At 50.3% G+C, this 23,400-nt stretch overlaps 1 protein-coding gene and 1 pseudogene across 5 annotated transcripts in view; one reads left to right on the top strand and one right to left on the bottom strand.

The window, feature by feature from the left end:
* Window positions 1–23,400, bottom strand: part of RPTOR (regulatory associated protein of MTOR complex 1) — a 344,195-nt gene that overhangs the window by 65,141 nt on the left and 255,654 nt on the right. For 4 of the 5 annotated variants that reach the window (XM_059906939.1, XM_059906941.1, XM_059906940.1 and 1 more), the window contains exons 10-13: window positions 22,628–22,703; window positions 16,504–16,605; window positions 9,622–9,705; window positions 8,088–8,198 (exon numbers count right to left, since the gene is read on the bottom strand). In XM_059906939.1, coding sequence (XP_059762922.1) covers window positions 8,088–8,198; window positions 9,622–9,705; window positions 16,504–16,605; window positions 22,628–22,703 — 373 coding nt within the window. The remainder of the gene's footprint in view (window positions 1–8,087; window positions 8,199–9,621; window positions 9,706–16,503; window positions 16,606–22,627; window positions 22,704–23,400) is intronic. The other variant, XM_059906943.1, reaches the window with a different exon arrangement.
* On the top strand, window positions 2,631–3,003 carry LOC132355797 (E3 ubiquitin-protein ligase RNF126-like; annotated as a pseudogene).

Genomic DNA, 23,400 nt, shown 5'->3' with positions numbered 1-23,400 from the left:
TCTTCCATTCTGAAGGTTGTTTTTTCATTTTGTTGACTGTTTTCTTTGTTATGCAGAAGATTTTAGTTTGATGTAGTCCCACTTATTTTATACATACTTATAATTATAAATAAATATGATTTTACATATTTATGCTGCTTATACATTTATTTATATAACATTTATACTTTAATATTATGTTTTATTTTATACAATATATTTATATTATTTATTAAACTTTTATAATTAAAATATTTTAATCATTTATTTAAAAGTATGCAGTTTAGTTTCCAAGTGTTTGTTGATTTTCCTATTACCTCTTTTGATTTTGCATTTGATTCCACTGTGGTTGTAGAATACGCTGTGTAAGATTCCAGTTCTTTTAAATGTGTTGTGGTTTGTTCTGCGATGCAGGATGAGGTCCATCTTGGTGTACGTCCCTGGCACTTGGAAAGAACATGTGGTTTACAGTTGTGTGGAGCTTCGTCCAGCAGGTGGATGGTGCTGTTCAAGTGTCTGAGAGAACCTCCCTGGTTCCCTGTCTACTCGTTCTGTCATTTACTGAGAAGAGAGTGCTGGATTCTCCAGGTGTAATTATGGATTACCTATTTCCCCCTGCAGTTCCAACAGTTTTCATTTTATGTGTTTTGAAATACTGTTATTAGGTGAATAAACATTTAGACTCTTCTATTCTCATGATGGGTGGGCTCCTTTAGTGTTAGGAAACACCTCTGTGTCTCTGGTGATATTCTCTGCCCTGAAACCTACTTTGATATATTAACAGGGGCATTGCTGCCTTCTTTTGCTTAGTGGTAGCATGATATGTTTTTACTTTTAATCTATTTGTGTCTTTACACTGAAAGTGCATTTCTTTCAGGCTCATATAATTTGTTCTTTTTTTTCCTTTTAAATCCAATCTGACACTCTCTGCTTTTTAATTGGGTATTTAGACTATCTACATTGTGATTATTGATATGGTTATGCTTAAATCTATTGTCTTATTATGTTTGTGGTATTTATCTAATCTATTCTTTGTTCCCTTTCCCTCCTTTTCTTCTTTCTTTTGTGTTGCTTGTATATATTTATGATTTCATGTTATCTCCTTTGTTAGCTAATTGGCTATAGTTAAAAAATTTTTTTAGTGATAACTTTAAAGTTTATGGACTACATTTTATCACAGTTCACCTTCAGGTGATATTATATCACTTCAATGAAGTGAAGAGAACCTAACAATAGTATTTCCTCAATTTCTCTCTTCCCAACCTTTTTGTTACTGTTAGCATACATTTTGCTTTTACATATGCTATAGACTCCATAGTACACTGATATTACTTTTTGTTTAAACAGTCAATTATCTTTTAAAGAGATTTAAATAACAAGGAAAATAAACCCCACACATTTATCCGTGGAGCATTCTTTCCTGGTGCTTTTCACCATATTGTGTACATGCATGTTTCCTCCGGGTATTATTTTCCTTCGCCCAAAGGGTTTTCTCTAACATTGCTTATACTGTGGATCTACGAGTGATGAATTCTTTCAGTCTTATATGTCTTAAAAAGTCCTTATTTTGTCTCCGTTTTTTAGAGGTATTTTCACTGGGTACAGAATTCTACGTTGATGGTTTTTCTTCCAGGACTTTAAAGATGCAGCCCCACTGCCTTCCTCCGGTCACTGTTTCTGACAAGTGATCTGCTGTCATCCTTATCTTTGCTTCTTTGTTCCTTTTCTTATTGTCTGCTTCTGAGTTTTTTAACTTGTTGTTTTTTAAGCAATTTGATTATCAGGTGCCCTGGTGTAGTTTTCTTCATGTTTCTTGTGTTTGGGGTTTGTTGAACTTCCTGGATCTGTGGGTTTATAGTTTTCATCAAATCTGAAAATGTCTTAGCCATTATTTCTTCAAATATTTTTTCTGCCATCCCCCGTTAGGGGCCCCCAGTACACATATATTCAGTCACTTGCAGTTGTCCCACAACTCAAAGATGTTCCTTTAGTTTTATAAAAGTTTCTTTTCTCACTGTGCTTCATTTTGGAGAGTTTTTATTACTATGTCTTTAAGTTCACTAATTTTTCTTGGGCAACGTTTAATCGGTTGTTAATCCCATCTAGTATACTTTTCATGTCATGTACCATAGTTTTCATTTCTAGAAGTTTGAGTTGGGTCCTTTTAATATCTTCCATGTCTCAGTGGACCTTTTTTATGTGGAACAGACTTCTAATGACCGTTTTAATGTCCTTGTCTGCTAATTCTAACATCTGTGAGAGTTCAGAGTAAGTTTCGGTGGACTCATTTTCTTTTGCTCCTCATTATGGATCATATTTTCCTCCTTCTTCACATGTCTGGTAATTTTTGCTTGGTAGCAGTAAGTGTAGAGTAACATGGTGTGTGTATGGGTGATTTGAGAAGAGATCCTCTGGGACCAGATTTCTTGGAAATTATCAGGGCACTGAGACAACAGGAAAGGGCTTTCCTAATATGCTGTTATTAGATTTCCTTGTCCCGAGGCACGCCTTCTCTGCACATCAGTGCCCCCACAGTGCAAACTGCCCCTTCAGTCAAACGGCACATGATCCTTCTGAGCCTGTAGCTCTTTCTGGAGTTCCCCTCCTTGCTTCTTCCCAGACTGAGCCTACCTTCTCTAAGGCTGAGGTAATTCCTGCACCTCAATCAGTTTGAAAACACGGGCTCCCCGCCCGCAGACAAAAAGAAAATCCAGGCCCTCCCCACCGCCCCCGTGACTGAGGAGCACGTAGGCTCCGGGCTGGAGTGCCCCGTGCGCAAGGACGACTACGGGTTGGGTGAGCGCCTGCGGCAGCTGCCCTGAAAGCACCTCTTCCACGACGGCTGCATCGTGCCCTGGCTGGAGCAGCACGACAGCTGCCCCGTCTGCCAAAAAAGCCTCACAGGACAGAACACGTCCACCGACCAGCCCCCCACCCCTGGGCCTGGCGGGGGCGAGCTTCTCCTCCTCCTCGTCCTCCTCCTTCAGCTCGCCCGGTAATGAGAACCCGGCCAGCAGCTCCTGAGCATCCCGGCCGGCCCCCGGGGCGAGCACTGGGCTGCGGGCTGGGACTGTGGGCTCTGCGGCCCCCTGCACCCCTCACGCCCACGGACTGTGGTGCCACTGGGCCTGCCGCGGCGGAGGCTTGGAGGACCCACCCCTCCCGGCTGCGGAGGGAGCCCGGCCTCTCCAGGGCCGGGCATCTGACTCCCTTCCTGTTTGTATCCGACCTCACCCTCTACATGTTCGACGGCGGAAAGGTTTTTATAATTTTAAATTATTACTGCTTTGAAATAAATGGACGTTTGAGCTCAAAAAAAAAAAATTCAGGTAATTCTCTGAATCCTTTAGGAGCCCCTCACATAATGACACATAGTGTGTGCTCAACATATGCTTGTGGGATGAGAGGGGGCCCAAGACTCATCCCTTAGCTGGGAGTACAGCCTGAGTGGGGCCCACACCTTCTTAACTCTTGGGGAAGTGCCCTGAGGGTGGGAAGCTCCCCAGCCCGGGGACAGCTGAGTGCACTGGAGTGCTGGGATGCCTCGCCTCGTCTGTGCCTCTGTGCAGGTTCCTTCGTCCCAAGGTGGGCGTCCCCGTCACAAACAACATGCCTTCTGACCCTCATGGTGGCCACATCGAGGACTCACTCCGGGAGCTCTGAGCTTTGCGGGAGGCACACACCATGTGAGTAGCGGAGGCCAGATGCCAGGAGGGGAGGGGAGGAACAACTCCTCAGAAACACACAGAACTTTAATCTCTTGGAAACTCAGGCCAGGGTGATCATGAAAAGGAAGGATGAAGTAAACGATGCTCAGTCTCAATCGGAAATACTAAAAAATGTCTCTCAGTGGGATGATTGCCCTTAAATAAACAGGTGCTACAAGCTGGTTAAGGAGCTAATTCAGAGGATGGTCCCAGCGCCTGAATTTACAAGAACATTGCAGGCTAGGACATTTCCAGCTGGGCCCAGGCACAGCTCCTCAAGTGTTATTAAATGTGTAATTCCTCCAGCATCGAGCACACAGTGAACGCAGGCCCTGAGATGGCCTTACAGCAGGTGTAATGGAGGAGCACTGCAGCATCTGTGCTGTCGACGAGCTCTCCCATATTGGGCTCCAGAGATAAACAGACCCCTGGAGACAAATGTGACCGAGAGGCAGTTTCCAACCAGATTACAATGATCAACTGCAAAGTCCATGAGAATTCAGCAGCAAAGCGCAGTTCTGAAGGGTCATCTACTTTCATGTAAAGAAAAACAATTAAAGCAGAAATAGCCACTCCGAAGATGAAATATAAAGACATTCTCTATTTTCAGGTACTAAAAGCTACTAAAAATCCTGATGAGTATAAGAATCACAGTTGGCTGAAGGTGTTCTGTAGCACTGGTGGCCCCGGGGAGCAGGCTTGGGTGGCTGATTGCCACCCCTCATCTCTTAGGGGAAATTTCTTCTGTCCCCCCACTTCACTGGGTTTCACGTCATGGTAGTCTCTCCATTTTATGCATCCAGAACCTTTGCACATGGTCCTTAATGGCCAGGTACCAAGAGCAGTGCCAGTGAATTTCTAAATGTGTGATACAGATGACAAAGGTATTGAAGTAGGAGAGAAGCAAGGAAGGTTCTGAAATAACTTCCCCAGAAAAGCCCTCTTGTTTATGTAGCTTGGCTTTTCAATTAAATTTGACAAAGGGCAAGGTAGAAATGACCAAAAGGTACAGTTTCCTGAGCCACAAGACCAGGCTTTCAGATCAGCAACAGAAGGCTTTAGTGTAGCAGAGACGGGCTGGGTAGAAATGAGGTTTTACTGCTACTCCCTTCACTCTAAAATTTCCAAAACCGCTTTATACACCGTAGTTCTGATCTCTGTAACCATGCTGCAGGAAGCGTTATTACCACAACTTTACAGAGAGGCAGATGATGGCTGTGGGAAGTAAAAATAGCTGGCTTAAGAAATTGAGGGCAACAGGACCTAAATTCAGTTTTTTAAACTCTCAAATCTAGGGTTTTGGCCAGTCTTTTTTTTTTTTTTTTTTTAAATTAATTAATTAATTAATTTTTGGCTGTGTTGGGTCTTCGTCTCTGTGCGAGGGCTTTCTCTAGTTGCGGCGAGCTGGGGCCAGTCTTCATCGCGGTGCGCGGGCCTCTCACTATCGCGGCCTCTCTTCTTGCGGAGCACAGGCTCCAGACGCGCAGGCTCAGTAGCCGTGGCTCACGGGCTTAGCTGCTCCGCGGCACGTGGGATCCCCCCAGACCAGGGCTCAAACCCGCGTCCCCTGCATTGGCAGGCAGATTCTTAACCACTGCGCCACCAGGGAAGCCCTGGCCAGTCTTTTAAAGTCACTGTTTATCCAAAGTTAGTTCAATGGTTAGAAAGATAAATCTTTTGTTGAAATATAGAATATTCTGGCCATCATTCCAGAGCAGACAAGCAATGGACATTCACCGGACACAGCAGGGCACTGGGTCCAAAAAGGGCCAAGGTTGAGCTGAGGTCAAGGTCAGACTTGGATGCACTGAGGAGGATGGAGGCTGTTCCCAGCATCAAGACGAGCATTAAAATCAGGAACATGCAAGGGTGTATTGATCGCAGCCTCCCAGTCAGTACTGCTAGACCAGGAAAATGAGCAAAACTGCAGGGCTGGGAGAGAGTCCACATGACTGTCTGTATAGAAATGCCCCGGGAGCCGACAGGCCACCTCTCAGAACCAGGAGACCAACAAGGCTGCTCCACGAGATGACTCCAGACACCAACCCCAACCCAAAACAACGTAATGAAAGACAGCCTTCTCCCTAGAGGCACACAGGCTATGACACCTTCTTTGGGGATGCCCCCGTGACACTCACAGTCTCATGCAACCGTTACCCGTTTTTAGCCCCCTCACAGCAAAGCTCCAGCCGCCATGGCGTGGGGAAGTGGTCTCAGCAGCCGTGCAGAGCCCAGATAAGAGAGGAGGACCCGGATCCGTGGGGAGCCAGGTCAGAGACTCATTGAGTGGGCAGGCATGGCTCTTACGGGCCTGGAGCAAAAAGGGTCACGTGAGTGGTTTCGGGCGGCAGCGTGCAGGACTGATGCACGAAGGCGGTAAGGACAGGACCAGGTGGCCAGATCTGCCTGACGCATTTGTCAACTCCAGGCCCACCGGTGCTAGGGAGTGGGAGCCCTGGGGGTGTGCAAGCTGAAAAGAGCCCCAGGTAGCGGGCGGCCTGCAGGGCTATCTCAATGGCGCAGGGGTCCTGGACAGGAAGGAGGGGAGCCCGACACTCTGAGCTGAGGTCCCCCACTCTCTCCTTTCACCCCTTGCAGAGCAGAGAATGGTCTCCCCCTTTGCATGGTGACGCCCTTGCTTCCTGCCCTCCTTCTCTGTGGCTCTGCTGATCCCCCTTTCCTGTGGGTGGAAAGGGCTCCACTCAGCTCACAACAAATTGTTACAGGTTTGCTATGGGCTCCTGGGCAGCTCCTTAAATGAGCATTTTCTTATCTGCAAATAATCTACAAAACCACACTTATAGCATAGAGTTGATGCAAGAACTAAGAATCTTCACACGAGAGCCCCTGCCACGGGGCGTCACCCAGATACACACACGTGTGCACACACACATGTACAGAGTGGGCGGGTCAAAGTCTGATTAGATGTATGGTAGTTTCTCTGCTGATTCTTTTCTCCCAACTAGAGACAATTTAAGTCACCATTCCTTCAAAACAAGCAAGCAAACCCAACTACTGATGCCGACTCGTCTCCCCACTTACAAACCCCTCAAGCAAGCTGAGGGCCGCACCCCGTCCTTCCTCCCCAGAGCCCCCATTTCTGCCCCACCCCCCACACGCCTCTGAAGCCTGACTGCCAAGTGCGGCAGCCTCTTTGAGGGTCTCTGTCCCGCTCCCAGCGCTCTCCCTTGTTCTGGAGCCTCCTTCTTCATGTTCTGTAATCAGACTTCCCAGCCCTCCCCTGACAACCTCCTTCCACCCTCCTTTCTCTGCCCCCCGAAGAGCGGACCCCGAAGCTCAGCCCTCAGCCCGCTGGGCCTTCGTGTCACATTTCCCCTCGAGGACTTGCCTGCCATTGTCATCGGGTAGACGAGGGCCCTAGTCTCCATCTCCCAGGCCACGAGGCCCCATTACCAGTGGTCCCCTGAGAGCTCCCCTCACCACGCCTCCCCGCTCGGCGCCCCTCTGTCACTGACACAGCCGGCCCACGCCCCACACAGGTTCAAACTTGAGAACCGTTTGTTCTCCACACCCGCCTGGCCCTCCTGATACCTGTGCGTCCCCTACCCTGGCCCTTCCTGTCCAACAGCCCCCACCTTCCGGCCACCCTCACCCCTCCCTCTGGGCGTGAATTCCTGCAGCAGCGGCCTCAGTGGCCCCCTGCCACCTGGGTTAACATTATAATCTCCTTTACACTGAGGCACACAAATGCAGCCCTACCCACAAAATTTCTCCACTTTTTGAAGAGTCACCCTTGTGCCAGGCCTGTGTGCGGATTCCGGCCTCACAGTAGAGGGTTTTATCCCCAGTGGACAGTGTCGAGGGCAGGGACGGCTGAGCTCTGCAACACCTATGGCCTTCAGCACAGTTCTGAGTACAGGGTCTTGCCTAGGACTTCGAGCAGTGGACATGTGACTGCAGACCCACAGGCATGAGGACAGGGGTGGGGAGGTGCCTACTGGGAGCAGAGCTGGAGACGTGGGCTGGGCTGTCATGGCTGAGAAGTGACTGCTAGTGCCGCGGCCTGAGCCTTACAGGTGACAGCCTGGGCCTCCACGGGACTGTTCCCAGGGTCGGGGTTGGGGTGGGAAAGCACTGGCTGGAGACAGGAGACTCATGGGGGGAGGCAGGGCCGAGCGTCAAGAAGGAAGCGGGCAGGGTCATTCGCTGGCTGGAGGGGTGGTTGTGAGTGAGGAGGGGGCAGCGCACAAGAGACAACAGGTGAGCCGAGGGCCAGCGTGACAGACCAGGACTGGGCCCAGGAGAAGCACAGTCTTTCCTGGGAGGGAGGGAGGCCATGGAAGGCGTGAGGCCGGGAGGAGGAGAATGGACAGTGGGGCCGGGCCCCCCGCCCTACTCTCAGCAGTTCTCCTGTTGTGGGGGGGGGAAGACATTACTCACACTGTCCACGGCGAGGATCTTGGCCCAGATGAAGACAAGGAGAGGCCGCAGCTCCCTGGCTGAGCTCTGGAGCAGCTTCAGCACGTAGGGGAAAATACCCACAGACAAGGCCTGCGAGAGAGAGCACGTCAGCCCCGCGCCAGAGGGAGCAGAGCGCATAGTGTCCTCAGCACTAACGGAGCTGCACGGGGAAGGGTCGTGCCTCCCTCACCTCCAGTCCTTCTCCTAGAAGCGACCCAGGCCTGCCTGCTTGGGCTGCATGAGCTCACGCAGCTCACAAGGTAAGAGACATGCCAGGCCTCCACCTGAGTCTACCTTTGGTGAGCTACATACGGCCTCCCTGCTGGCACCTGGGAGTGTAAGAGGGCTAGCAAGGACTGCTCGTGCATTCTTCCTAATTTTTAGGTTTTCCCTCTTCTCCTTCATGTTGAACTATCAATTATCACTCTTGGTTGACAATATACAATGAAAAAACTTAAATATACATCAATGGAGATAAAATAATATGCTGAACTCCCATGTGCCCATCACTTGGCTTCAACGCCATCAACTGAAAGGGCGCGGCGTCCTGGCTGGCCCTATCCACCGTCCTTTCCTGAATGTTCTGAAGCACGTCTTAGGTATCACATTGTGTCATTTGTAAACACTTAGTGTTTATCTCTAAAAAATAAGGTCTCTTTTATGAAAACATGACCACATACCATTACCACACCTAAAAAAATGAACAATTACAATTATTCTTTTTTTTTTTGGCTGCGCTGCACCGCATGTGGGATCTTAGTCCCCTGACCAGGGATCGAACCTGCGCCCCCTGCACTGGAAGCAAGGAGTCTTAACCACTCGACTGCCAGGGAAGTCTCAACAATTATTCTTTAATAATATAAAATATTCAGTTCATGTAAAATTTCTAATTGTTTCATGAATATTAATTTTTCAAATTTTAACTTTCAAACTTTCATTTGCAAATAGAGCCCTATAAGGTCCAGACCCTGCACCTGGTGGTGGGTCTCCTGAATCCCCTTTTATCTCTAGGTCCCTCTTGATCTCTTTCCCTGGTGATTTATGTGTTGAAAAAATGGATCACTTTTGACTCTGTTTTTGTCAGTGTTTTGAACGGCCGTTTCTACTCTCCTGTGAATAGAATGATAGAAAAGTGTTTCAGAGTTGTGCCTAAAACCACAGTGAAAGGACGGCGAGTGAGGCTTCGCCGGCTTCTCCCAGGAGAACACACGCCGCGTGTGGCCGGGGACTCAGCCCAGAGGCTGCCAGCTTCCTGGCCTGGCAGGGGTGAGCTCCTCCCTAGAGTGTCCCTAAAGGACACTTTCTGTTCTGCAAAGGTGAAGCCTAACAGCAGACGGGAAAGGGCCCCCCAACAATGTGACAATGAAGGTGCAAAGAGTGAGGTCCATGGGGGCCTTGCGGGCTTAACGGCCACCCCTACAGTCATCCTCGGCCGCATGGCCAAGGTCCCTTGATTCGTCAGACGGTGACGTGGAGTCTCGTGCCTCCCACTGCGGACACGGGAAGCACGCACCAGGCTCACCGCCCAGGGACCGAGGTCCAGAAATCTTCCCAGCAGGTCCAGGGCTCTCAGCCGGTGCACTTGGCTCAGCAGCACCTGGAAGGGAGAAGAGGCGGTGTCACCGCAACACCCCCTGCCCCGGAACACGGAGCCAGGATGAGCATCCCCGGGGGCTGTTCTCCCAGGTCAGCAGGTGCCCCTTTCTCTATGGCTCATGCTTTACACAGGCTGGGAATGCTCCATTTCTTCATGAACAGGAGAACTATGTGCACGCGGTAGGAACTACTAGAACAGACACTTTCTAACCGCATTTAAGAAAATATCCACTGATGACACTGGTCTATCCACTTCCAGACTGTTCTCTATGTACAACGTCCCGTTTGTTCTAAATTTGATAAGATACTATTGTGTTTCTCATGTCCTTTCTGACTAAATGATACCCCCTCACTCTCACTCCACATAGCTAGATACATCTGACCATTAACACTGCCAACAGCAGCACTGAACTTCTTTTCCGTAAATGTGCATAATTCATTTAAACAATCTCCGCATTGCTAGATACTTAAATTATTCTCAAATTTTTGCTATTGTAAACAATGCTGTGATAAAAATCCTACCAGGTAGATCTCTGCACATTTACGTTTTTTTCCCCTTCCCCTAGGATAAACTTGAGAAGTAAAATTACAGGGTCAGAGCATACACACTTATATCACCAGATTGCCCTCCAGCTGAACCAACTTGCCCACCAAGCCTTGGCTGATTACCGGGCACCAGGACATGTTTGCTCCGGTGCTCACGGGTTACTTGGCCTTGGGCAAATAACTTCTCTGAACCTTAATTTCCTAATTCATAACACAAGACCTACCCACAAGAGTTCTATTAAATATCAAATTAAAAGCTACCAGGAAAATATTAGCCCATGTTACACTATTATTTGCCAACATGATAGGTAATAATAAAATGCTCTTTTAATCTGAATTTCTTTGATTACAAGTGAGGTTGAATATTTTTTCATAGGTTAATAGGCTATTTCTCTAGTAAACTGCCCATGCATGTCCTTCTTTTCCTACTTAAATGTTTGGCTTTTTCTTTTTGATATGAAAGGATTCTTTGTAAATTAAAAACAGCAACCTCTGCCACGTATTTGTCTCTTTTTTCCTGCGTTATATCAAAGTTTTAAACTTTAATGAAGTCATTTATATTGACTTTTCCCTCACGGTGTTTACCCAGAGGTCACATGAACAGAGTCCTGTGATGCAGAGCCCTTCTGCCCACCCCTGTTCCCAGCCACCCAAAGCATGTACAGGGCACTTACTGTGTGCGGGCGCGGTGCTGGGCGCAACTGGGAACAGCAGGGCCCCCTCCCATCACCACCTGGCCCAGACACAGACATTCTGCAGCCACACTGCAATAACCATCGAACAGACAACTGGGGGCCACTCCCTACGCTGGGGGTCTGAAAGCTCTCACTCCCAGTGGGTGACGTGTGGGGTTCCTAGGTTCCAGGCAGAGGGACTGGGAAAGTGTGGGCCTTCCCCAAGGAAGGGCAGGTGGCCAGTCTGATGGAGGAGGCTCCAGAACCAGCCGGACCTGCAGACCAAGCTAAGGGCTTCAGCTTTTCCTAAGAAGAGCAGCAGAGGGACCCGTCCAATGTGCTTGCTGCGGGCAATAGGCTGGCAGGAAGATGGATGGAGGGGTGGGATGGGTGGACTTGACCGTGGCCATGACCGATGGGGAGAAACAGACTCCAAGACAGCTGGCGGGCATGACCGACAAAGGCTGCTGGAGGAGGGGGAAGAGGGGTCAGGGAAAGGAGCCGCTGGAAGAGAAGATTTGGAATGAGGCAAGAGGAAAGAACAGACGGACAGGCCAGCCAGCCCGGGGTGGTCTGCAAAGGGGAAGCTGGGTAGAGAGACCGGCGAGGGAGGTGGGAGAGAAGGCGGGGAGGTTTTAACTGTGCGCCTGCTCCCGGGAGGTGAGGATCAGTAGTGGGACGTGTGAAGAGGACCCTCTGGCTGCAGGGATGTGGACTGCGGTGTAGGAACTGAACGGGGGTGAGGAAATGGCACAGCCAGAGCAGTGGTTCAAGGGGCTACCCTCTGAGGGGTGAATACGGGTTGGCGGGAGGAGGGTGGGGAGCAGGGTCACCAGGTGGGGGACAGAGGAGGTGGCAGGAGATGCTGAGGGAGTGGAAAGAGGGGAGGGGGTCCCGGCAGCACGAGGCTCCTGAGGAGGGGTTCCCGGGTGGAGGGGGGAGGCTGGGGAGCTTCCCCAGGTGGATGAGCGGCCTGTGGCCGCAGAGGAGGCGAGAGTAGGTGTTCCCAGCCCGCGGGCAGCCCAGGGGTCAGGGAAGCGGAGGTGGCTGGGTTCAGCTGCTGGAATGTCATTTCCCACTGGTTTGGAGCCTGTTTCCACATCGCTATTTCGAGACGGATGATCGAGTGGTTCATTTTATGTTTGGAGAAGTTGAGGTTCTCTAATCAAGAAGCTGGGAGAGGTTATGTGGGGCTGCTCACAGGGGCCTATCTGAACGGGGCCTGATCCCTTTCCCATGTTTAACTCATGGGTTATCACGTGCCACTGCAGTGGAAAGACAGATCTGGAGGGCAAGGTTAGACGGCTGAAAGGCATGGGCTTTGGAGTCAAGCTGACCTGACTATCTCACTTCCTCACAGTGTGGCTTAAATCACAACCTCTGGACACTTCAGTTTCCTCATCAAGAAGAGTAGAGATAACATGTGACTTGGGCTTATTTTCAGAATCAAATGAGATGCAGCCTGTCTGGTACAATGCGGTCTGGTATGAGGAGTGTGATGAATGTTAGTCTCGGTGTCAGCATCCAGCTACAGGATGTCTCCATCTCTCAGAAGCGATTTGATTGACTATTTATTTATTTATTGCCGTGCTGTGCGGCTTGTGAGATCTTAGTTCCACCACCAGGGATTGAACCTGGGCCCTGGCAGTGAAAGCGCCGAGTCCTAAGCACTGGACCACCAAGGAATTCCCTATTTGTTTTTAAAGAAAACGGAACTGCCGGAGGTTCAAGTCTCTAGAGACCCAGGGCTAGCAGAACCTTCCATTTACTAGGTTTGTGAAAGCAGGTGTAATTCCTCAAAAATCAAAGACATCAAACACATCTAACACTTGTAAAGATTCTGTTTACTGATTCCCTTTGTTATTTAAAACACTGTCAACGTGAATAAAGCTCTGTGTTTTCAAGTAAATAGCAGAGCACTTTGCAGTGGAAGAAATGGCAACTTGGGCCAAGAAACCTAACCACGCGTAGTTCGCATTGCTCGTTTCTCATGTGCACTGACCAGCAGTAAGAGGTCTCCATTACAACGTCTTATTTACAGATGGCAAAAGTAAAAGGGAAACCATCACCATCACTACTGCAATGCGATCTTTCCTGACTCTGTTGTCCGTGTTGACGAAACACACATTAAAGCATCAATACACAGCCCACTTGTCTCAGAGACTCAAGACCCTCAGCAATGCAGGGTTTTGTGCTGTGGGTATTGATGTTTCACTGGAAAATAAACAGCATCAATAACAAGTCCTAGGGAAAATGTCAAGTACTGGTTTTTCTAAACGTTACCGCTTCCTCTGATTCCTTCTGTTGATTTACATTTTTAAAAAATTGAGGCCCAACATAAATTAAAATTACTTTTTAAAAAAAGGACTGGCTTTTGTTTGTATTTGTACTTAAAAAAAAAAAAAATTCCTGTTTCAGTGTGCCTCAGACCCCGGGGAAATTACAGAGATAAATGTTGGTAAACTAAATGAGTTAATGGGATTTCTTTCTGTCTGTGGCAACCCAAACTGAAGATTAATCATGGTGATACAAATACCCAAACTAAAACAGAGCTGCTAGGGCAACAACCTTTCATTTGCCTTGTGCACAAAAAACGCACTCAGGCTTCTGCGCTGAGACTGCTGGATAGACCTGCTTCTTAAAAACCAGATTCTCAAGCTCCAGTCCTGGCCTGGTGGACCCAGGAATCTGATGATCAGAGATTCTGGAGCCACTGATGAATATAATATGTGTAATAATAACATCCCAGTTATTATCCTGATGCCACCTAATAATAATCCTGTACTTTCAGACCAAAAATTCTATTTGTAAATAAAATGATGCCATGAAAGCAAACAGGGTTTCCTAATGAAATGCCCACACTGACTTGTAGTATCTGTGTAAAGGTACTAACACGGAATCCTGTAAAATTTCTCTCTTCCCTCTCTTTTCCACAACATTGATTCCTCCTTCTCTGCCTGGGGCTTCTTTGCACATGGGCCACTAAGGGAGTGCAGACAGTAATGCTGAGTCCAGGCAGGGCCACCAGACCAGGAGACCACGGGGCCAGGCCTTGCAGTGTGGCAGGGCTCAAGAATCTTCCTTCTCATCCTTTCTGTTGATTTGTATTTTTAAAAGGTGAAAAAGGACATCAGGACTGGGCAGGAAAAGCGTACGTTCATGCTTACATCTACATGAGAGGCTGCAAATCAGCCCAAGGAGACAGTTCATTTTACCCCGATGGTCCTCAGTTAATGCCTCTGAGCTTTCGGAGGGAGAAAACGCTCTCTGGCAGTGGAAAAAGTAGCAGGCAGTGGAAAAAGTAGCAGGGATTAGAAAAGCTGTGACGTCTCTGTATTAAAATTCTCTTTCCCTTCAGCAACACTTCCTGACTCGCCAAGGCACTGGGGATAATTTATGGATAATGGGGCCCAGGTTCTGGCAAAATAACTGAATTAATGAGAAAGAAGCCAACACCGCGGGCTACCCCAAATGAAGTAAGCTCTCCTTTGCATTGTGTTGGGTTTTCTTGTTAAGTGCAGGTTCCTGCACTGATCCAGGTGGGACACAGCCCAGACAGACCCCCCCATCAGAATGATGAGGAACCTATGGTTTACGTTCGTCTGAAAGATCGCACAGAAGATGCCCCTTTCTTTTCTTTCAGAGTCATTCCCTCATTTTGGCATCAGGAAGTTGGGTCTTCTCTTTCCCTGAGGGCGTGTGGGTTGTAAATGGGACATTAAAGAAAAAGTCAATAGGAGGCCATTTACAACAGGATTGTTTGCCAGGCAGGATTCAGTGCTGGGCATCTTGCCCCTGCTTGGAAAGGACCGGATTTTATCTATCACATTATTGAAATAATAGGAAAGTCAGTGGAGGCTGGCCACAGTCTCCTCTCATGAAAATTCGGATGACCCTGGGAGCTGGGGAGCACGGCAACCAACCGGCCACCGCTGTCCCACAGCCCTGCCTGTTAGCCTTCCACTCGCTGCCTGAGAACTCGTGGGCTCCTGCCAAATGGCGAGTTTTCTTTGTTGCGTTGTTATCGTTGCTTTTTGTTTTGTTTTGAAAATTTGTTTATTGCTCACCTTGCAAACTCAAGATAGTCAAACTAATCTAGAAACACACATGAGGAATACTAATAATTTCTGCATTCTTTTCACAATGTCAGAAAATAAGCAGTCATAAGACAGAAAAAGCACCAAAATATCTCCAGGGAAGGATCCTGGCCAACACCCTGTGTCCACGTAATTATCAAGCCATGAGGACAAGGCTGTGTGGTGGCATTTCCGCAACCGCACACACCTCTCTCACTGCTCTGCTGCCTGGGTCCCGGCACACAGTCCTGAGCCAGATGAGACCTCAGATCTGTCCCAGGCACCTTCCCAGCCCACCATGCGGTCAGCACAGAGCAGGAGAGCAGACCATGCAGGGAGGGGGCCCGCCACGCTCCAGGTGGGACAGGGATTAGCCGTTCACCTATTTTTCAAACTGTCCTCGGCGGCGGGAGACGCTCAGAGAGCGCGTCTGGCCCAGTGAAGATGAATGGTACTTCTGCGAGACGTGGTCAGCAGCCTGGTGAGAAAGTGGGGCCCTCCTGGGGGGAGGCAAGGCCTCGTCCTCGGGCAGGTGAGGCAAAGCAACCTAATCAGCTTTCTGGGGGGAAGGTGATGGTTTTCCCAGCCAGCTCTCAGAATTTAAGACCCTACTTCCTAACTGGACACGGATGTAAATGCCCACCCCCTCCTGCTGCAGGCACGGCCCCTCCCACAACCGTCCACAGTTCTCATCCAAGTTCAACTGCCCCGTCCCCACTGCACACAATCTCTTCCAGGGCCTAAAGTGAATTATTAGGCCTTGGTGTCTACACTGACAGTGGTTTTAAATCTCATTTGACATTGTCTCAGAGCAAAACAGCTTTGCTTATGTCATGACCTGGTCCCTACACCTGCCCCATAAATATACATTAACTGAAACAAAAGTTCTGTGAAAACTTCCTAAACTTCCTGCCTGTGACGAATTTTGGTATTTTGCCATCTCATTACCCAAAACTTAGCTGGGTGAGACCCACAGAACTGATCTCCCAAACCACTCGTGGGGCACCAGGTGCCGCGTGAACACTGACACAGGCCACACGGGTGACTGTGCTTGACGGCACAGCCAGAGAGTGCAACAGCCCACAGCTACCGCGGGGCACAGCCCCCTGGAAGTGAGCAACCCACAGGTGCCGGGAGCAGTGCCCATGACCTGCGTGTGTAATTTGCTCAGGCTCTCCCATTTTCTCCGCAGTTGATTTGCATCTCATGTCCTTCCAAAGAGAAGGGGCACTGATGCCAGAGCCGTGCTGGAACGGAGCTTGCTGGCAGCAGCACTGGGGGTAGAGGGGAGGGCAGCTGACAACAGCCCAGATCAGTGTTTAACTGCGGGGGAGAGGCTTCAGTGACTTCGCCAGGCGAGCCCGGGAGACAAGGAGGCATTAGCTCCAAAGCAGGAGGGCTGTCACACACCAGCACACTCAGCCCCAATAAACTAGTCCCATTCCGGGCGGCTGCAGGGTTTTCTAGCTCCCTCATCAATCTGGCCCACCTGGAGACACTCACCTGTAAGACAATGGGAAGCTGCTCAGGTGGGTTCCTGTTCTCCACGCCCATCGTGAGCCACACCTGGAAGGCGGTCAGCTGCTCAGCAAAGAAGGGGCTGTGCTGTGGGATGAGCAGAGGATTAGTCAGGGGCCCTCCTTCTTCACCTGGCTCTGCCTTTACACATCGCCCCCACCATCGATTCAGCCGTGTGTCTTTGTGAGGCCCCGACTCCACTCGGCCACCACCATCCAGGTGAGGGGACACAGGGCCGGGCCATAGCAGAGGAGGTGGTGAGACATGGTCAGACCAGGACGTTTTACACGGCAGAGCCAGAGGCTGCATGGACAGACTGGGTGTGGGTAAGAGAGGGTTGCAGTAAGGTTAATGCCGGGCCTTGGGCCTAAACACCTGGAAGCGGGGTCCCAAGACCTGAGGCGGGAAGACTGAAAGAAGAGCACGTTTGGGAGGAGCACGTGGGGAACTCAGCCTGGACACGCTGAGTTTAAGGTGCCTACTGGACACCCGACCGAGACATCAGGGGGACGATGGCCTACATGAGCCCGCAGTCCAGGAGATGGGTCTGGGCTGGAGAGACAGATCTAGTTAAAAGTTAAGTGAGAAACAGAGGGGATCCCGGGCTGAGCCCTGGAGCCCCGCAAGAGTGAGAGGCCAAGGAGATGGAGACACAAGGGCAAGGCCAGCAGAGGGGGATCAGGAGTGGGTGGTGGCCAGGATGCCAGGGAGGAGTGTTTTAGGGAGAGGACATGGTCGGCACCTTCCATGACTGTAGAGGGTCAGGCAGGACCAAGGTCCAGAGCTGCCGGTGACAAGGAGGGCCCTGGAGACCATTAAGGATGTAACAGGAGGGCCCTGGTAGTGGGCAGAAGCACAACCAGACTGGGTTCAAACAGAAGAAAAGATGATTCAGAGACTCAAGAATAGACAGTTCTTTGCAGGAATCTGGCTGCAAAGGGGAAGGAGAGACATGGGGGGGCGGGGGCAGGAAATCAGATGGGATCACGTGACTAGGAATTTCTTTTTAAAGGTGGGAGAATAAGGGCGTACTTGTAAGAGGGGGAAACTGCTGATGAAGGAGGTAGGTGCTGGGCGAGGGCCTTGGCGAGTGGACGCCTGGCGCACAGGTTGGGGGCAGCACTGCTGGGAGCGGGAGATGCAACACAGACGGGCCGGGATGTAGGACAAGGGCCAACGTGGCGGGACTTACGGAGGATCCCTCTATCGCTCCTGTCTCTCAGCGAGGTGGGAAAAGGAGGTGCTGTGGATGGAGGGGAGAGCGAGCGGAGAGGGGACGGGAAGGAATGAAGGAGATGTGTCTGGGCAGCCCGCCGGGCAGCGTTTAAGGCCCCTGGAGGGTAGTGACCGCAGCAGGTCACAGCGGGCTTCCCCAGCCTGGCAGTGGGGGTGCGGAGGGTGGCTTGTCCTCGCGCAGGCACTGCGGAGGGGATGCCTTTCGTGGAGATGACGAGGACGAGGGAAACTGCAGAAGTAGCGGCTCAGGTAGGAGGGGGCCCAGGCTGTCAGAAGGAGGTCCGGGAACTGAGAGACCAAGCAGTAGGACTGCTGGGTTTTCTGTCTTACATAGGCATTTCCACTTAATATGCAGCTCTGCTGTCCCTGAGCTCCAAACAGAAAGAATTCCAAATCTCTGCCTCTGGCCCACTCCTCTCTGTCCCACTCTGTCTCCCCAGGGGGAAAGCAGGTATCTGTGTAAGGAAGGGTGGGTGGGAAGGCAGGGATGCGGGCTGTGACCCCAGGTTCCTGCACATGTGGAAGTGTGCGCATAGAGCCCTCCAAGCCATGGGCAGGGCTCCGGCACAGCTGCGAGCCAGACCAGGCGTGTTCCCGCCACACCTTCCACAGAGGGGCCTGGTGGTCAGAGTTATGGTGCCCCTTGTAAAGAAGTCAGTGTTGCGTGAGAATTCGGCCGAGGACTTTCACACTTAGGAATTCATGTTCTTGCAAAGTCAGTGTACGTGAAGTTAATCAAATTTGGAAGGCAACTTGGGGATTGGGATGGAGCCCCCAAAGTGATTTTCCTGTTTTTAAGTGTGAGTTATTCACAAATTGGTTTAAAAACAATAATCTTGTTAAATGCTCCCTCCCCAGCTGTACTGAGTGAGGGGGACCTTCAGTCTGGGAGGGGAAGTCGGGAAACTCAGATAATTCCACCTCCCCCCATTTCCTTCACTTAGTTTTGCCTTATGGATGCAAACACGCTGCTCATTGCTGAAGAAGCCGCTCTGTCCCGAATGACAAACATTCCTGATCTTTTCACCTAAAGCTGACAAAGAGGGAAAAGCCTTTGCCATCGAAGTATGCTGTGAGGTTTGTCATGCTTCTTAAAGCCACGGGGAAGATGACAAATCAGATCAGCCCCCCACCATAAGCGTGGTTCAGCATTTTAAGCAACACTTCACAGAACAGCTCAAGAGTTGCCCCGTGAGCGCCTGAGATTATTCACAGAGTTGATGTTTTGGGCCAAATCTTCATGATTACCTCCCGGAAATACTGTGTAGATTCTTGGGGGGGAAGAAGCAGAACCCAGGATGAGTGTTCTGGAGGAGAGCTCACAGGCCGTGGGCAGAGGCTCTGAGTCATGTGGCCATGTGGCCTGGGCCTCCTGGGACGATTCTGATGCCAGGTGGTCGACCCTGTGGTCAGCCCACATGTCAGACGGGCTGGGGGGTCTGAAAACAGGCGCCAAGCGCGAAGGACTAAGAGCAGAAAGGCCAGCTCTGGGCACAAAGAGCCACGCCTGACCCTGGGGGCCAATCCACCGCGACTTGGAGGTCACTGTGGGGAGGAGGAGAGCCAGTTCATCTCAACACAGTCCTGCTCTTCTCACCTGCCATCCCCAGTCCAAACACACTTATGTCGGCTGTTTCACAGTAAGTAAAGATTTCTTAAAGGGATACCAAAAGCCCTAACCATAAAAGAAAAAACATTGGTAAACTGGATATGGTAAAACAAGAAACTTTTGTTCATCAAGTAAAAACATTAAAAAAGTGAAAATGAAGTCTGCAGAATGAAGAAAGATATTCACAATGTGTGACAAAGGATTTGTATTCAGAATATAAACAGAACCACTACAAATCGATAAGAAACAGATAACGCAAAAGAAAAATGATCAAATGACTCTAACAGGCAATTTATAAAAGAGGATATTCAAAAAGCCAATAAAAACACGAAACAGGGCTCAACTCTATTAACCATCAGGGAAATACAAGATAAAATCTCAATGAAATACCTTTACATGATGAACCAGAATAGCCAAAAGGAAAAAAAAAAAGGTGGAAAACATCAAGTATTGATGAGGACATGGAACAACTAAAACTCTCATACATCGTAGGAAGGACTGAAAATTGACTCACAGCCACTTTGGAAAACTGTCCGGCAGTTTGTACTGAAACTGAAAATATGCACACCTGGCGACCAGAAATCCTACTCCTCGTGTGCACACCTAACACTAACGCACCAGAGCACGAGGAATTAGCAGTACCTGGCCACACCCACCCACTCGCCTCAAGCACAAAATTTAGGGGGGCACCAAAAAACACAGTAATTGAGATAAAAAAACACCTTAACGCAATATTTAAGAAAATAAAAATTAATGTAAAAATCTATAATGAACAAAATATCAAAATTTCATAGAAAGACAGGTCCAGCATGACTGATTTCTCCTTCTGTCTCAGGCTCCAGCGTCTCGGCTGGGCAGTGGCCAGCACAGTTCGTGAGGTGCATGGGATGGACCATGACCTTTGGGGTTTCCGCACTGTGATAGGAGTGAGCTGCAACTGAATGGAGCAAACTTGGCATTGAGTGGAGGCAGCCAGACACAAGGATTCTATTTACCCAAGTACAAACCCCTCAGGGCAGCACATACTCTGGAGGAGGTGGTGGCCAGAGTGGGAGGGGCCTCGGGGGACCGCTGATGGTCTGAGTGGGTGCTGGTTACGCGAGTGCGCTCAACTTGTAAATTCACCAAGCTGCACGTTATGATGCCTGCAATCTTCTATGTGTATGTTATGCTTCCAAAAGAATGAAAACTAAATAAAACAGCTAGTGTGTGGCCTCCATCAAGTACCCCTCCCAGTGACAATTTGGTGAGATTATTCCCAGAGGCAGAATCCTGAATCTAGTAGATGAGAAACGAAGCTGAAGACGCTTGAAAGGAGGCCTGGCACTGGAGGGAGGGGTGAGGACACAGAACCGTGGGACTTTATCTGAGAGGTGTGCAGCTCTGACCCCTTGACGGTACAAAGGAACACCAGGCACAGAGCACAAAAAAGCCTGAGTTGTACGAGGTCCCCGAACACGTTTGTGGCGACAGGCCCTGTCCCTGTGGAGGTGGAGCGTGTAAGGAGCAGGAGGCCAGGACTGTTCCCCACGGAGACTTGTCCCTGTCTCAGGGTTTAGGGTCTCCTAAGCAATGCCAAACACATAGGCGAGAGCCAAGTGAAGGCCCTGCCGGCGCCCACTTCAGGGTTCAAGATGCAAGGCCGGCTTCGACTCCCTTGTAAGTACGTTAAAGGAAAGGTGGGTGGAGAGCGGCGAGCTGCTGGAGCAGGCACCGCAAGTGCTGGAGGAGAACCCAGCAGTGGGCACACGGGTGCTCGATGCAGAATTCTTCCAACTTTGCTGTAGGTTTGAAAATGTTCATAATAAAATGGGAAAAAAATTCAAGCAATGAAGGAGGAAAGATAAGATAAAATAGAGAGGGAGGGCCTCATAGCCCAGTTACCCCAGTCTCGGGGGGCATCGAAATCACCTGAGCTAACACACATGCATACAACCCTCCCCCCCGCCACAGACATGCACACACGTACACACATGTACATGGACACACAACCCACAGAGAACACACACACTCATACCCCATAGATATACGCAGGCACACAAATATACATGCACGTACACCCCCCACAGAAATACATATGTACACACACACACACACACACACACACACACACACACACGCACGCGCGCGCACCCAGGCCCCTGACTCAGTAAGGTTGAAAGCTTCCCTGATGGTCGTGATGTGCACTGAAAGTTAAAAACCTCTGCAGTGAGACGTGGGTGCCTCTGGCCGCAGTCAGGGCTTTGTGAATACACCAAGGGTCAAGAACCCTTGCGTCCAGCATGTACCACGTGCCAGGCTCCGTCCTCCAGTCCGCATGTGCTCCTTGAATTGAATACAACTATAGTTCCCGTTTTAAAACAAGGAAACTGAAGCACCGGGGGGCTAAGCTGCCCACTGTGGTCTCTCCAATGGGGCCCGGAGACAACGGTGTGGAGAGAAAAGGCCAGTGACTCCGATCTCCAAGCCCCACCCTCCAACCCGTCCCCTCAGTGGACAGCTTGGAGCCACCTGCTTCCTCCCGGCTCCCCCCACCACTCCCCCCAGTCCCGAACACCTGCCCGGTCCCTTGGAGGGTCAGATGGGGGATCTAATTGTGCTCTAACTTGATGGGTGGCTTTTCTCTTTTCTCAAGGGTTACTTGAGGGAAGGGACCGGGTCTCACCCACATGCACCCAGATGTGGTGCCTGATGCACAGCAAACGCTCATCAAATGAACAAATCTTGAATGAAAACAGGAGGGGCTGTATGTGCAGGGGACGCAACAGGGGGTTCTTGGTGAGCTGCTGTAACGACCCCCAGGGGGGTGGTGGGAGAGTCGATTTGCCTGCCTCAGGAGCCACAAGTGAAACAACATTAACTCAAGGATGACCAGACCACCACCTAGGAAAGTACATGGGGACCAGACATCCCCTCGGGGCCAAGCCTCAGCCTTAGAGGCTTTACCTGGCCACTGGGCAGCAGGGCCGCAAGTCGAGAGCATCCGTTCATGGTAAAAAGGCTGAGAACCTGGGATCAGGCAGTGCGCATCAAGAAAAGCAGACCTATGACAGCAACACTGTAGAGAAGATGTTTTTAAGAGCTGACCATTTCATAATCTAACTTTAACTCCTGGTTGGTGCAATCTTTTAAGCTTCTGGATAATGCATCTTCTCCCAGGTGGGTGAGGGCTGTCTCTGACACCCGACCAGGGGCTCTGCAGACCAGGTGGCCAGAGAAGCAGCTGCCGCAGTGGACCATGTAGGATGCCCTGGGAGGACTCACCCGAAATGCCGTGCCTTCTTCGATGATGGTCGGCAGCTGGGAGAGACAAATGTCGACAGCCAGGTCCCAGGCTTGCCTGGGGAGAGAGCAGAGAGGAACCCACAAAGCATTACTGACGGGCTCACCCAGAGGGACCCGACAGCAGAGCAGCCCGTGGGTGGCTGAGTCGGGGCAGAGCCGCTGGTGAAGGGCACAGGAGGCGAGGAACTCTCAGCTAGCTATAGCCGTTTTCTTTATGACAGCTTTTCTCTTCAAATTGAAAGGAGAAAAAGCTCAGGAAAAATAAAGAGACTTGTCCACTTTCTAACGCAGTTTCTGCCCCCAACTTGAGCCCACCTAGTGCAGCAGCCTGCCCACGCTGATGGCAGCTGAGGCACTGGGTGACCGGACCATGGCAGCATCACACACAAACCTGCCATGAAAGGCCGTGGTCAGGCCAAGGCGCTTCACCAGAGACGGGCCAGGTGGGGCTGGGAGAAAGGGTCCGCCTCGGCCCACCCACTGCCAGGCCCCTGCACCCCTCTGTGGGTGGTCGGCACCTGTGCCCAACACAAACCACTTGGGACAAGACAGGTGGTGCTCTGTACGCTGGGGATGCAGCAGCCTCTTTGATGAGTAGGCCTGGCCACCTTCTCCAACTTCCTGTGGCGCCGGACCCAGCTCCGCACGCTTACAAGATGTGCAAGACAAGGTGGTGCCGACTGGGTCATGGTGTCACCTCCCCAGGGTCAGTTTCACCACCTGTGAGGCAGGCTAAAGATCGTGTCTCCCAC

The sequence above is a fragment of the Balaenoptera ricei genome, chromosome 20 (assembly GCF_028023285.1).
Source record: "Balaenoptera ricei isolate mBalRic1 chromosome 20, mBalRic1.hap2, whole genome shotgun sequence".
NCBI classification, from domain to species: Eukaryota; Metazoa; Chordata; class Mammalia; order Artiodactyla; family Balaenopteridae; genus Balaenoptera; species Balaenoptera ricei.
This window is presented reverse-complemented; position numbering and strand designations above follow the sequence as displayed.